Source organism: Pleurodeles waltl, chromosome 5 (assembly GCF_031143425.1).
Source record: "Pleurodeles waltl isolate 20211129_DDA chromosome 5, aPleWal1.hap1.20221129, whole genome shotgun sequence".
Lineage (NCBI taxonomy): Eukaryota > Metazoa > Chordata > Amphibia > Caudata > Salamandridae > Pleurodeles > Pleurodeles waltl.
Window position 1 is genome coordinate 1,314,743,649 of NC_090444.1, and position 16,508 is coordinate 1,314,760,156.

Sequence of the window (16,508 nt, forward strand, 5' to 3'; positions counted from 1 at the left end):
GGATTGCTCTCCAACAAAAGTTCCTTTTCTTGGACTTCAACAACCAAGAGTCCTAGAACATTATTGTTGATTTGTCTTTGATGATTGTGATGATATTCCATTTGCAGTATTTTATGTGAATGGTAGGAGTTGTTCTAATGCATATAGAGTGTATGCAAGAAGACACTGTGAATCACTCTAAAGTTTATTGCCTTTTTCTGCCATCCATCTCTATAGCTTAATGTTTTTCAGTTTTTTATTTTTCTCCTTAGGCCTTGTATAGTCTTTTCTGTTTTCTTTTCACCATTTGAGTTTGTGGAATCACTATTCTAAATTGTGTGCCTCTAGCCTAGATGCAAATTCTTAATATTTTGTCTCTTTGCAAGCACCATTTAGTAATTTGTGTATTAATTTAAAAAGGCCTCTACTCTTTTATACAATATATGTATAACCATGGTTCTCCTAATGTAAGGAATCAACTGACAGGGGAGAAAGACAGAAGTTTAACACCCATAGTTTTGCAGACAGAAGATAGTGGAAGACCCCCGTAAAGTACTATTTGGCTCAACAGTGGTCTAGATAGTCACTCAAAGGTTCATCTTCACCATTATTTTTGCAGGGCCGGCGAGGAGGAAGTAAACAAACACAGTCTCAATCTAGTCAAAAGACAGATAACATGATAAAGCAACCTTTTTTTTTCTGAAAAGTACAAAAAAAGGTATTAACAAAATGGAGAAACAATGCGTTTAGCTATTTCAATCAATGTTGATGGGATGAACTATTTATCAGTGATGTTTATGGAAATCCATTAAAGTCTATGGGGAAGGTAGTGAGGTTCAGATAAAAAAGTTATATTCCCCTGATTCATTCTAGGTGTGATCGTGAGTGCACATGGGTGGTCCTGGGCAGAAGGCTGAGCCTGGTCAAAAAAATCACCTTAGCGCTAAAATCACTTTGATGGAGCCCCTACTGGTCCCATGGTGATGTATCAAAGTGGAACCCCCGCAGGAATCCACTGGAACTTCACAGAAAGAATCCATTGAACCGAAGTTTGTGGATAAGTGTTTCTGTAAAGAGGTAAAAGCTCTGAATGGGGTACAGCAGGAGCAAGCTTGCGAAAGTTGTTATATTGTCTAGAACCATAGTGTTGTGTTACCAATCACAACACAATGCTACCCTCCTTCTCCCTTTCTTGTATCATCTAAATACACGCAATGGGTAATCATGTTTTCCCAGCCTATACATTGCCTCAAATAATTCTTCCTTTTTACCAAAAACGGTTGCCTGGTACACATCACCCATGTTTATATCCATTTCCGGAGCCATGACTGCATTTTCAGGCGTCCCGATCCTGCGAGAAAAATCCTTTCTCACTCTATATGTAGTTCCCGTAGACTTGCCATAGAATATGCTCTTAAAGAGTTCATGCAGGGAGGCAAATCTCTCTACTAACTATTAATTTAAATCAAGTTAATGAACAATTGCATGTTATATATCTTCCTCAAAGTGTCCTTCAGCAAGAGCTCTGGTTTCTAAATACCATGTATGTATAGCCCTTTTAGTCAAGGTGGGCCGCCAATTTATTTTTTGTGTAGTACCCAAGAGTGCGACCCTGCAGAGCCCTCTAGAATTCAGTTAGATTGATCTGTTCCTTGATTACTATTAGTAATATTAGTAGAAGCGCCATCAAATGATTTAGTAAAAGTTGCAAAGCATACTAAAACTAGACAACAATACAATTAAGGTCTGTGAGCTAGTTACTGTATTTCCACAATACATCAGACATCAGTCAATGCTATCATTCATATCCTTTTAAACAGTAGCAGCTTCAGCTTTTGGTAGAATGCATCAGCTGTTCCTTTCTATCTCCCTATTTTATCAGAGATTATTTTCTTCACTGGGATAGGTAAAACAGGATCTACCCAAAGTGTCCCCCATCAAGCTGAGCCTGAAAAGAGAAGAAACAACAGACAACCCACTTTTCAATACAATTTCTTATGCCCCCTGCAACTAGGTGAATCTCGAGTCATTATCATAGTGGTGTGCCACTGAATAAATATGAAGATAGGCTTTGTCTTTTGACTGCTCTACTTATGTCTTTACCATTCCAGGATATCAAAACAAACTCCACTTTGGTGCAGTTTGACGACACTGCAACCAAGCCTCATCCGGGCTTTTGAAACTATAACATTACGGGAGGACACAGAGGGTCAGACTCCCACCCTAAACTTCCAGACCCACAGGAGTCAACTGTGGAGTCCCCCAAGGATCCTCACTGAGAACCACACTGTTCAACGTATATATGGCCCCTCTTGCTGCCATCGTCAGAAGCCATGGTATGAACATTGTGTCATATGCCGATGACACATAACTCATCATTTCCCTCACCGAATACCCGGACATGGCCAAAAGGAACTTTCACGCAGGAATGGAAGCCGTCGCCACATGGATGAGAGAAAGCTGCCTCAAGCTCAACTCCGACAAGACGGAGCGCATCATCTTTGGAAATGCCACCTCAGCTTGGGATGACTCCTGGTGGCCCACATCCCTCAGCGCCCTCCCCTGCACTGACCGAGCACGCCCGCAAATTAGGAATCATCCTCGACTCCTCCCTATCCATGACCCTCCAGGTAAACTCTGTCGCCTCATCCTGCTGGCACACACTCCGCAAACTTCGGAAGATCTTCAGATGGATCCCAGCAGACTGCTGCAGGACAGTCACCCACGCCTTAGTCACGAGGAAGCTCGACTACGGCAACGCCCTCTACACCGGCACCTCAACTAGGAACATCAAAAACTTCAGCTCATCCAGAACACCGCTGCCAGACTCATTCTGGACCTCCCTCACTGAGAACACATCTCCCCACAACTGAGGACCCTCCACTGGCTACCGGTCGAGAAGCGAATCACCTTCAAACTTCTCACCCACACGTACAAGGCCATTCACAACACAGGACCAGCCTACCTGAACCACCGTGTCTCCTTCCACACCCCAACCAGATCCCTCCACTCCACCCAGATGGCCCTGGCCACCATCCTTCGCATCTGCAAAACCATCGCCGGAGGACGATCTTTCACCTACACTGTAGCAAAGAGCTAGAACCACCTCCCCCCTGCACCTCAGACAAATCCCGTCGCTCACCATCTTCAGGAAGAACCTCAAGACGTGGCTCTTCGGATGAGGCCCCTCTCCTCCCCCTCCAGCGCCTTGAGACCCTCACAGATGAGTAGCCGTGCTTTACAAATATGGATTGATTGACGTTTACAATCTGTCTGATTACAGCGGATACATGGCCAATAAATGACTACACACCAATATTAACATTTTTGGTACCTCAAAGTTATGCTGTACAGTATGTGCATGAAGATCAGGGAAAAGGTGGAGGATTAGCTGCCTAGATGCATCTTTAAAAAACACCAAATGCAGAACTTTGCCTTCGCTGCACAGCCAGCCCTGAGAGCTGGATGAAACCCAGATTTGTCAAATATATTGTTGAGTCCACAGTAGCTGCTGAAGCCCTCCCCCTTTTACGGACAAGTGCTTTGGCTCCCTGTTTTTTGTCTTCTGGAAAGAGATCAACATTTGGAGATCATATCTACCTAGAACAGCCAGAGTTAGATGCTCTGACTGATATGGTTGCCATTAATGACAACCTCCTCCCAAAGGTGACCATCATCTTAAGTTCCCTGTCCAAGATAGCAGTACCAATGTTTTTTTGACCTTCTCTGGGCTACACAGTCTATCATTGGGTGCCCAACATGGCACATCAGAGTGTTGTCTGGTGCTTTGTATTTTTTGTCTAGTCTCAGGATGACTGCAACTATTGACTTTAATCCTTCTTGCTAGAGTCTATAATTGGTGTGACTGTAATGGATTCTCTAGCTGGGTACCTAAAATTGTTTAAGAAGTAGCCTGTCTTACTGCTTGTTGTTTCTGGTAATTTGTACCACTTCAAAACATTTCCTATCAGAACCAGAAACTTGGCTATGTCAATAAGTATACTGGTAGAAGCATAGTCGCTTTTTGTCACTGAAGCTAGGTAATCATCCTACTCACTTCCTCCAGGCGTTGGGCCACCTGGTATTTATCTTTTTCCCACATCATCTTAATACTGATAGTCATCTGATGTGTCCACCTCAATTCAAGTCGGTGACGGGTCTGCTGTATGGGAGACAATTCCTCTGCTGGTTGGTGAGGTTCTACCTATGGCTGTAGTACTTCTGGAGGGCTCATGTAGCTGGTATGAAGACTGGGTAGATGGTTCGCTGTAGTCCTCATAGTCTCCTTCAAAAGGGTCACAGTGGCGTTCACAGTGGCCTGATTTTCTGGCCATTCATCTTCTCCAAATCTTGGATAATTAGGCTGAACTTGTGGTTGTGAATCCTGAGAGTAGTGTGGTGAACTACCTTCTCTTGCCTCTGTATTTTGGTATTTCAACTTCAGCTGGTCTTGGCAGCATGCTGCCCCAGATGTATCATCTGGATCTTACTCCTCTTCTGGTTTTGTCTCCAGCAGTTCTGCAGGTGGCACAGGCAGGATCTTGCTCATGGATATGTTATCTGGTATGATTGCTAATGGATGTAGACCTTTTCCTGTCTTTGGTTCTGGCATTGATGGGAGGTGTTGTCGATGGGCTAGAAGTTTTGTGGCGAGAGGTATGGACATTGATAGCACACTCATTTACTGACTCAATGACCGTAGTTTTTCCTTCCTTGTAGCTGATGTGTGTTGATCGATGTATGTTCAGGAGTCTTCATTCTGGTTGACTATGAGGTTGTCAACAGATAGGGGAATTTTCAATTATGGTTTTAGTTTTTTTGCTTGAGGTAAAGCTGGTGGTGTCATTGATGTGAAGGTTTTCGTTTCTTCCTACCTTGTACAATTGAAGAAGAGGTTTATCTGCATGTCTTTTGGAAAGTCTTTTTGTGACTCTTTGCTTGCAGCTCATATTACTTGGAGACTATGTTTTCTGTAGAAGATGACTTTTTTTGTGTCTTTGATTTTTCCAGCACTTTTTCTGCTACACAGGGAAGGGCTCATCATCATAAGAGGGTGTATTAACATCCATTTAATTTTTGAAGCAGCCTCATTAATAGTCTCTCCTGGTCACTGAAGGTTTTGGTAGAACATTTCCGACAGATCTTACAGTCTTCCGTCTTGTACTCTCATTAGAGGCAACACATGCATTTCCTCTCTGGTCAGCGTAGACCCTAGTGGTGTTATATGCTGCACAGACATTAAAGAAGCTACTTTTTGATGTTTTTCAATGGTCAGAAATATATTTGCCAAACTAATCCAGGGGTAGCAGTGGTGATTTCAATACACGTATAAAGGCACACACACAACACATACTCACGCACCCCCCTTCTCATTGAATTCCCTACACAGTTAAGAAACAGATTTTTGAACTAAAGTGTAAACAGGTCTGTCTAAAGAGGGGGCAAAGCTCAGAGACCCTATTTCTACACAACACATGGCAGAAAAATCTAAAGTGAGATGGCCTCAGGAAGAAGTGAGGTTCAAGGCACTCCCACCTTATTTCTGGACTTCCGGCCTTTTTCAGTGAGGTCAGTGGGCTACTGAGGTGACTTGAATTAAGATCTCTCAGATCAATGAGGACTTGATGATGCTATTAAAAAGTTTCAGTGGGACTCCCATCACAACAACAAGGAATGATTAAAGTGAGTGAATCTATAAAAGATACAATGCTGGAGAAATATTATTTACTCAGTTATACTAGTACATTTAGTTTCTAGATGAGTCTCTCTTCTTGGCGCAACAGAGCCATTATCAAATGCTGTTGGCATCATTCTGGACTTTTTCTCATAATATACAGTGACAGACATTTTTATTCAGATTTTCTGGTGTAATACAGATGGGTTTAGGGTAATCCTTGGTGGCTTTTCCCAGTCCCTAGCTCCAGCTACTCAGTTGTGTACTAGCCTTGCAGTGTTTACCCTATCAGGAAGGTGCTTTTCAACTTCCTGTCTATATCTGGGATTATGTGGCCTATATTTGAAACAAACCATCTATCCCTTTCCAGTACTGCACCTCTGTGACTTCGGGGCCATTGAGCATCCTATCGACCCTGATAACTTTACCGGCTCAACATCTGATCAGGAAGGCACTTTTCTAAACATTTCACACAACTGTTTAAAATAAATTGCAATTGCTTACAGAAACTTCAATACTCTTACATGCATAGAACCAGACAATACAAAGCACCAAATCTGTCTGATCATTTTGACTAATCTACCAGTTGATTTAGAAATTAGAATCTGCAATCCATTTATTTAGACACTATGGTTACTCGTTTTGTTAAGTGCCAGAGGCATTTGCCCCATTTTAGAGCTCAATTTAGGAATCAGGAAGTCAACAGGTAGTCACACAAACCCACTGGCCAGGAGAAATCAGCAAAGACCAATTTGTCAGAAGACAAAGATTATATGCGAAAGACCTCCACAGACTTCAAGACCAAAGACTCATGTCTGAGGCTTGCGCAATATTGACATAGTGTTTATACCCATCCCTTTATGCAAACTGTGATAAAACACTAGTTATTTCTTTAGATTCACAAATCAATTTATACAATAAAGACCTCTTCAAATATTCCACTGGCAAGCAACATTGAAATCAATCGTGCAACAACTGTATAATGTGCCAGCAGCTTGGCCTTGGTTCCTTGGACACTGTCCTTTGTTAGTCTGAACAAAGTATACTTGGAAAATATTAGGGTGACACATGTGGCTATATTATGATTTTAAACTGATTTTGGGCAATTAATGCTTTTAAAAACAATGGTAGACTATGTTGGAGTCAATGTTCTATCCATGTTCGATGTCATAGGACACGTATGAAACTAGCTAATAACGATTCGCACTATACGATATAGGCAGTGCCCACTTTATTTGCTGTATCAGAATATCTAATTTGTGTAATTATAAACTTAGCTATGCAGAAGTGTGGCTTGCTACAACAGAATCTGAAAATGGCTGTAAATTTCCAAAGCAACCTGTCAGTTTTGGTTCTTACAGAAATGTGAAATAATTAATTCATTTCATTCTGTGGTTCCACTATCATTTTTATAGTTCAAAAGCAATTGATACTTCGAATGTATGTGTGCTATATAAATCATGTCACACTTGCTATGGTACACATATCTGTTTTTGTTTTGTCTGGAAACCATTATGAGTTCAGTTTGCAAGGCCCTTATACTGAATAGTTCCATGAACTATTTTACTGTGTTGTATATTTTGTGTATTTGTAAGATAAATATTTTGATCAACACTATTTATAACAAACTGGTTATAGCTGTGTGCTGATACAGAGAATGACAGTTTTCATGTGATGGCAAGGCTGGAAACAGTTTTTATGTTTGTGTAAAGTGTAAAATCTTCATTAATATTTTTATCAAACATTAAGAAATAGAATGAAGTAGTAAAAAAAAAAAAAAGAGGCAGAGACTTTTAACTGCTGGGTACTTTTTAAAATGTTCGGGGGGGGGTATTTTCTACAGCAATGTCTGCATTGCGGTTTACTGCAGTAAACACTTATTAAAAAACGTACTTCTACAATTTTTTCAGTATTTTGTGTATACGCTCTGGTTGTATGTTATTTTAACTTTCAAAGTATTTTTATTTCCAAATCAGTATTTTTAAACCCTACATTGAGGTGCAGCTGTTGTCGTCAGAATTGTGCACAGGCATTAAACATAACATGTCTCTTTCTGAGGTTTATAGAGAAAATCTGGCCAAGCTACCATTCGAAAACCATTTGAATTTGTTCAACTCTTAAATACCTTCAACTATGAAAGACACTGCTGAAAAGAGTGTAAACATACACAGTGCATGATTTATAATACTAGTGAGTGAATTAGTAGTGTAGGCAGATAAGATGCAGACATTACCTCGATCCGTGTAATTCATATCAAAGTAAACTTGCATTTTTATTGTGTCGAGGGATGGGCTTTTCGTATCAAGCAGCCTGTCCACGCAGAGCTATAAAAGAAATACAAAAATTCAGTTAATCACATTTTAAAGAAAAGTAAAAACATACTCATTTGATGATGCAACTTTTCTCCATTCGAGTTCCTAGAGCTCTTCTGGTCTTCCTTCTGCCTTTGGTGCCGCGAGAAGCAGGATCTGTGGTTTGCAACTGATGTTGAGCGTGTGGAGCAGGTGTTCGTGATAGGCAGTCCTGCGCCGCTGCAGCCGATCAACAGCCAATTATGTGTCTCCTAAATCTAACGAGGAGTTTCGGGTCGTCTGCAGCACAGTATGGGCCATATGTACGAACACTTTTTCCCATAGACACAGAATGGGTAAAAACCTTTGCTACATCTGGCCCTATGTGCGGTGCATGCTGTGTGCTCAATGAAGCCTTCTTGAATTGTGCTTGTTTATCAAAAGTGTGGGCAGCAGGACAGACAGCAGCACAATACTACACCAGTTTAGAAGTAGGCTGGCTCGCCGTACAATTTATACTGCCCCACTATTCTGTACTTTTACCTGCCTTCTATTTCTAATAAATTATATAGAATAGAAAAGATTTTCACCAATCTTTCTCCCACCTCAGGACAAACTTTTTGGGCAAATCTCCTCTTTCTCCAAGCACATACAAATAACACTTCGGGGAGAACCTATTTCTGGCATAGTTTTGCTTCAAAAAATCAGCAAAATACTTTACTGTAGTAGAATTTAGGAACAGCCCTAATAAACCTCATTCGGATATTAATATAACACTGAAAAAGAGATTGGAATATTATTTTTCAGGAAATCACAGTAGGGTTTCACCACCACACAGGTCTGGAGTTAAGGTGCTCTAGAGCATGGTGACTCTAATGGAGGCATCTCTGTCTCTTTATGTCATAATATTGACCTTGGGGACAAAATAAATGGACACACACATCGAAGCCCTCTTTATGGCCTATACCAGTTTTATTCTTCAGCCATAAAAAAAAAATCAAGCAATTTCAGAAGAATGGCTATATGGATAATGATCATGGCAATTCTGGTTTTCGGCTCAAGGCCACTATTGGCCATACTGGTTGGCAGTAAACCAGCCTTATAGGTGGTGGCGGCGGTGCCATATAGCAGCCACAGTTACAGCGTTTAGGAGGAGAAGGTAAATGGAGTAAATTAAAGAAGTACTTATTTGCTTATCTGCTTCTAGACTATTATCTGCTACAAAATGACAGAAACTCTTTGTGGCTCCTAGTGAGGTTTGTGCAGGGTTCCCTTCCTAAAAGAAAAGAGGCACCAAGCCCCTGGCTACTGTTAGGAGCACAAAAAGTGGAGTTGTGATGGTGAATTTCATTTCCAAGCCCTAAAAAGCATTAATTCTTAAAAAATTCATATCTCCGGTTCCATTTTATTCGTTTTGGTGCCATTTTAAAGCTAAAATTATTTCCTATTTTTATAAATTGGTTTTGGATTTTTAAACTGTTTCCTGTGTTTTCTTTAATTACTGTTTTGTGATATTTGAATGCCTTACACTCTGTCTCCTAAGTTAAGCCTTGTCGCTCATTGCCAAGCTACCAAGGGTTGAGCTAGGTTTAATTTACTGAGACCTAACTGGACCTAAGTGGAGGTTAGTGGCCTATTGCTAAATGTAGGTACTTACCTGCCTTGACCAATAACCCATTTTCCAACATTTTGGGAAAAACTCCCCCAGTTTTAGGGAAGCAAGGAGAACATAGTAGAGTAAGCGAAGGGGAGAAGGGCATTACGGAGGGAACCAAGGGACAGGTAAAGGAGGTCCCCACCACACCAAAACAGGTTTCATGTTACTGATAAAGGTGTTTGTGGTGTACCCAACAAGGGGTATAAGAGTCCAAGAGGATTAGGGAAAATGGCTGATGGGGTGGGGAGGGAAAGGTGGATTAGGTAGTAGCCCCACCCATCAGCTTCAGAGTTTTCTTGTTGAATATCCTTTGGCTGTAAAACTTGAACAGAACAACAGATATTACTAAACTGTTGGAGGAGAATATGATCATATGTTTTCAGGAGACTTGGCTGGTGGGTGAGGTAATACAGTTGAGCGGTTTCAAGCAATTTGTAAAACGGGCAAAGAAAGTGGGATCAGGGCATTTAAAAAGAGGGCTGATGACACTGATCTCATTGAAATGTTATGTTATGAAGTCTTATATAGCACATGGCTACCCAAAGGGCCTCCCAGTGCTTAAACGGAAGACTTCAGAACACAGGCTACAGATGGAGATTAGAATAACCAGGTCTTAAGTAGGCAGCGGAAGGAATGTTTGTGGCCAGTTTGTTGTAAATTCAATGGCAGTGAGTTCCAAAGCTTAGCTCCAAGGAAGGCCATTGATCTTCCCCCCATTTGGCCTTTTTTGTTAAGGGGATTACGGCACGGGCAACTGAGGAAGACCTAAAATGCCTAGCAGGAATATGGAAGGAGGCAAGGGTTCGCAAGAGCGGGGGACCTTCGTTGTGGAGAGCTCTGTGAATGCAATACAGAGTCTTAAATTTTATCCGCTGCTCAACTGGAAGCAAGGTAGAGAGAGCGGGTTTGTCCGATTCGTGTCTCTGCATGTTGAAGAGAGACGGGCAGCCGTGTTCTGCACCACTTGTAGTTTATTTTTAACTTATTTTGGAGCCCCGATGTACAGGGCATTCCCGTAGTCCAGGCGAGAGATAATGAGTGCCTGGATTATGAGTCTCTTCGCGATGAAAGGAAGTATTTTAAATACCTTTCTGAGGAGTCTTAGCGTACCAAAGCAGGTGGAGGAGATTTTCTTAGCTTGATGATCCATTGTTAACCATGGGTCGAGCAATACTCCTAAACTCTTGATATATTCCTTAGCTGTAGGCCTCTCTCCTAGGGAGTGGTGCAGAGGGGAAATAGAATTGGACCGAGAGGGATGTCCTAGGATCATAACCTCTATCTTATCTCCATTTAACTTGAGTTTGCATTCGGACATCCATTCAGATACTGCCTTTAGGCAGGGAGCAAGTGTCATCTCCGATTTGTTTTTCTCAGTCGTCAGGGAGACTACCAATTGGGTATCGTCCGCATATGAAACTAATGATAGACCATATGGCTCTACTATCTTTGCCAGAGGTGACATATAGATGTTAGATAAAGTAGGGCTAAGTGAAGAGCCTTGAGGCACTCCCCAGCTGCTGTTAAAGCTTCTGGAGAGAAACGAACGATCTAGTACCTGAAATTATCTTGCCTCTTGGAAGGAGGAGAGCCAATTGAGAGCATTGCCTGTGATTCCAATCTCCTTCATTCTTTGACAAAGGATACTATGATCCACAGTGTCGAAGGCAGCACTGAGATCCAAAAGAATGATAGCTGAAGCCATCCCTTGATCAAGGCGTTTCCTGACCTCTTCCGTAATGCCGACCAGTGCTGATTCAGTGCTGTGTAACGGTCTGAAGCCCATCTGGGAAGGATGGAGGATATTATTTTCCTCAAGAAAATTAGAAAGACAAGTGTTAAAATGTCTTTCCAGTATCTTGGAGAGGGGAGGCAGCATGGAGATGGGCCTATAGTTATTAAGCACAGAAGCGTCTAGGTGAGGTTTCTTAAGCAGAGGTTTCACTATTGCATGTTTCCACTGGTAAGGGATACTACTACTGGTCAGAAACAAATTCAATATGTCAGTCAAGATAGGGACTATAACGGATGATGTCTGCGCTAGAATGGTGGGTGGTGCAGGGTTCAGTGGGGAACCAGATTTAAGGGTCTCCAGTAATGTTGATACCAGTTCTTGGGAAAGCGGTAGAACCTGCGAGAGCACAGCTGTGTGTTTAGTACATTCCTCCCTAGGGACCTGGGTAATGGGGGTCCTCATCAGGAAGGTCGTATAGATGTCTAAGATTTTTTGCTGAAAGAATAAACCCAGATTATTACTGTGTTTATGAGATGCTTTCACTGAGTGAGTATGCGAGTGTGAGTGAGTAAGTTGTCTTAGAAAAATCTCTTTAGGAGAGTTAGAACTCTGTTTTATTTCAGTAGAATAGTAGGTACTTTGTGCTAATTTTATTTCTGCATGAAACAGCCTAATGGCTTTCCTATATTCATCTTTTAACGAGATATCATATGTTTTTCTCCATTTCCTTTCCAGGCACCTGCAATCCCTCTTTAGTAAACGTAAGTAGGGGCAGAACCAGGGTGCACCTTTTTTCAAATGGCTTATCGCCCTCGCCACATATGGGAGGACAATATCTAGACTTTTAGTGATCCAGTCATTAAATAGCTGCAGGGAACAGATCATATTTCCCCTTAGGACAGGTTTTAGGGTCTCTAAAGTGCCTATCCAATCTCTGGTATTAAGCAAATGCCAACGCCTATAGGGCTGAGACAAAATTTGGGAGGGTTTAGCTGGAACCGGGGTGGCCAGGTTAAGAGCTATTAAAAAGGGGTCCGACCAAGCCAAAGGGGTAGGAGGCGAGGCCGTTAGACCAGTGGCATTACTAAAAACTAGGTCTATAGAATGACCCTTATTGTGTGTGGGTCCTTTGACCAATTGTATTAGGTCCAGGGCGGACATATCGGATAAAAAAGCTTTTAGCAGCAGCATTGTCTTGAATTTCAGCATGGATGTTGAAGTCACCAAGAATAGTAAAAGTTCATTTGTTACAAATGAATTCAGCGATTTGCTCAGGATATGTTTGTAAGAAGTGATTCATTGGGCCAGGGGGGCTATTAACTAAAAAATGGTATAAGTCATACTCTCACAGTCGGGCAGCTGAAGAGGGTGAGACGTGACCTTCACTGAGTCCTTAAAAATAATAGCAATTCCGCCTCCTTTAGCAGAGTCTCAGTCTAACCTAATTATAGAGTAATCTTTAGGAAGGGCTAGGGCTACATCAGGGGCCGATCCCTTGTGAAGGCGGGTTTCCATAAGAAAAATGTATCAAAGAAGCAAGTATTATACAGACAATTACTGAATGGCTCTTGGCTTGCCATCTGCACTTGAATGATGAGTACCATCATTCGAATAGTCTGATGAAATAAATAAATACATTTTTATTTTAAAAATGAGTTATAAAAATACACAAATAAATTACCTCCAAATACTGCAACACTTGAAAGTCTGAATTTATACAATGTGACTTTAAATCTCAATAGATTATCTTCCTTATACTTATATTACCTTTCTATGTAATCATGAATCTACATATTTATTACTTTACTTCTACTGTACAAGAGAAAAAAACACTCTCTCCAATGCACTACTCTGTTTCACCTGAGATCTCTCTCAATCTATCCTCTATCTCCACTCTGAGACTCATCCTAAACTGCATTCTATTACTGTGATCTCTCTGAAATACCCCTTCCTAAAGCTTTGCCTCCTCTATCCTCCCTGGCTCACCGCAAACCTAAGTTTACTACTATGATCTCCCAAACAACCCTACTAAATTCTTCCCTCATGTATCTCTCCTTTGACTCATTCCAAACCTAATTTTACTACTATGATTTCCCGAATCCCTTTCTACAGACTCTTCCTTCTTCCATCTCTCCTTTTATTCATCCCAAACCTCATCTTACCACTATGATCTCCCAACTAAAACTTTCTATATTTTTCCCTCTTCTATCCCTCCATTATTCTATTCAATCCAACTAACAGACTCACATGTCCACCTGTGAAATTAACTCAAATTTCCCAATAGGAATCCACCACTCATCTTTTTGGGTTCCAGAGTAGCATGCTACTGGCCAAAAAGTGATATGATGCCTCACCAGGGGTAGTAAGCTCTATATAAATACAATTACAATAATTGGCAATGTCTATGTAAGGCCCGTTGGGAGATTTGGAAAGTACTCCTGAGAAATATGACGTCATTGACAGAGATTCCTGGAGACCCTCCTATTCTCTTTATAGAGGATCTTAATCAGCGCTTGGCCTCAGTCCAGGTAGAGGTCAGTGGCATTGACATGTTAGAAAGTTATGGAATACCCCAGGCAATATTTCCAAAGTGTGTCCAATCAAGTGTGATCGTCAATTAACTAAATTTCTCTCTGAGCTAGGATTTGCTGCCTACACGGCCAGTTCAGGGAGGACACGTTGGCAGCCCAAACATTTGTGTATGGCAAACAGAGTTGCCTAACAGACTATGGGCCTGATTTAGAGTTTGGCAGAGAGGTTACTCCACCACAACGGTGTTGGATATCCCGTCCGCCGAAATATAGATCCCATTATAGCCTGTGGGATTTATATTTCAGCGGACGGGATATCTGTCACTGTTTGTTGTGATGGTATATCCCCCTCCTCCAAACTCTAAATCAGGTGCTATATGTCTATGCAGGTGTGGTTCTTTGAGGCATGTAGAAGTTTCAGGTGGTAAGAATCATGGGCAGTGATCATTGTGGCTTAAAAATGGCTTTACTGTCCCGCAGCAAAGAAATTTGGTGATCCTGATGGAAGTATCCTTCCCTAAATGACTGACAACCAGATACATTCTGCATTTATTGCAATATCAGGTGACTAAGAACCTAGGGCTCGGTGAGGAGCCAGGCTTTAAGGTTCTGGACTGGTACTCTGAGACTATTGCAGAGGTAGTCAGATGTTTGACTTCCATAGATAGAAAGTGTAGTCTAGAGGCAAAGAAAGGAAAAGCCCCTTTGCTAATCTAAACAGCTGTGGTTGGATAAGGAGTGCTTAGATTTAAGAAAGAGGCAGAGAAAAGCAAGATCAACAAGGTGTTCCTCGGAGGCTTCCAATGAAAAGTAAAGATATAGGCCCTCATTATGACCTTGACCGCAGTGCGCCCGCCAATGCGGCCGCACCCCCGCCATGGTCATTAGGAGATTCCCGCTGGGCCGGCAGGCGGAAACCTGGTTTCTGCCCGCCGGCCCAGCGGGAATCTCGGCCACAACATAGGAGCTGGCTCCAAATGGAGCCCACGGAGTTGCAGCTGTGCGACGGGTGCAGTTGCACCCGTCGCGCTTTTCACTGTCTGCATAGCAGACAGTGAAAAGCCGCATGGGGCCCTGTCCAGGGGCCCCTGCACTGCCCATGCCAGAGGCATGGGCAGTGCAGGGGCCCCCAGGGGCCCCACTACTCCCCGTACCGCCAGCCTTTTCCTGGCGGATCAAACCGCCAGAAAAAGGCTGGCGGTCGGGGACTCGTAATCCCCTGGGCAGCGCTGCTAGCAGAGCTGCCCAGGTGGATTATCACCGCCGGGGCAAATGTGGCGGAATACCGCCGGCCCCGGTGGCGCGACCGTGGCGCTTCGCCCGCGGTCGTAATACCCCAGGAAGCACCGCCAGCCTGTTGGCGGTGCTTCCGTCATTTTAGGCCTGGCGGTCTCGTACCGCCAGGGTCAAAATGACCCCCATAGGGCCTGATTTAGAGTTTGGCGGATGAGTTACTCCGTCACAAATGTGACAGATATCCCGTCCTCCGTTTTATGATTTCCTTGGCATATAATGGAGTTTTAATCTGACCGCTGGGATATCCGTCACGTTTGTGACGGAGTAACCCCATCCGCCAAACTCTAATTCAGGCCCATAGTCTTATAAAGAAGGAGTATGCTGCGCTGATTGGAACAAAAAACATGATTACTACCAGGCAAATTGGGACCTTATGATCAGCATCCTCCAGGCTAAGGATATGAATACATTTTGGAAGTAAGTTCAGAAAGGGTGGAACAAATCAAATTCACCCTTGAGGTGTACACTCCCAGAAAATGGGTGAGCTATATAATGATGCAACATGTATAAGGACAGAGAGGCTGCTGAGAGAGGAAAATTGCCTAATCAGGGGGAGGAGTTATTGGATTTATTATCCAAGCAAACCTTAGCAAAATTGGTATCCTCCCTTGACCTAACAAAGGCAGCTGGGCCACATAACCTACCCGCCATTGTTATAAAATCTAACCTTAAGTGGTGGGCAAGTTTCTTTACCAAAGTCTTTGCATTTATAACAAGGATGGGTATTTTCCTGCCAAGTTGGAAGGGTGTAATAATTAAACCTATACATAAAAAAGGAGACTGAGTAACTTTCACTTGATAAGCCTGCTTGATGTTGGAGCCAAGTTGTACTCCAAGGTAATTTTATTGTCCTTTAAGAACTGGATTGAGTGCAACAGTATTGCACCAATGGAACAAGTAGGCTTTAAGCAAGGGCACTCTACGGTTGACCACTGCTTTAGCCTAAGGATATTTGTGCAGAAGGCAATGGAAACAACAGGGAATCTTTTTTTTTTTCGCTTTGTCAACTTTAACTCAGCTTTTGATCTTGTGGATTGTAGTATTCTGCAGGAGAAGCTATGGCAACCGTATCCCCAGTACCCTACTTGCAATACTTCAAGAACTGCATTCCCAGAATTTGGCTCAAGTTGAGTTAGACCTAAGTGAGGCACTGTTGAAAAGAATGCCATTAGGTAACGGGCTCAGGCAGGGTTGTGTTCTGGCCCCTACATACTTTAACTTTATTCCTTGCAGACCTTCCCAGAGTTCTTGCTAATACCAAATCCCTTTCATCGAAAATTGGAGGTAGGCACATATCATGCCTCTCCTATAAAGATGACATAGCCATCTTAAAATTTGACTCAGG

General features: G+C 42.4%; 1 protein-coding gene across 3 annotated transcripts in view; it reads right to left on the reverse strand.

Annotated features, from left to right (window-relative positions):
- Positions 1-16,508, reverse strand: part of CFAP206 (cilia and flagella associated protein 206) — a 357,566-nt gene that overhangs the window by 205,425 nt on the left and 135,633 nt on the right. For all 3 annotated transcript variants that reach the window (XM_069235563.1, XM_069235562.1, XM_069235560.1), the window contains exon 4: positions 7,887-7,977. In XM_069235563.1, the coding sequence (XP_069091664.1) occupies positions 7,887-7,977 (91 nt within the window). The remainder of the gene's footprint in view (positions 1-7,886; positions 7,978-16,508) is intronic.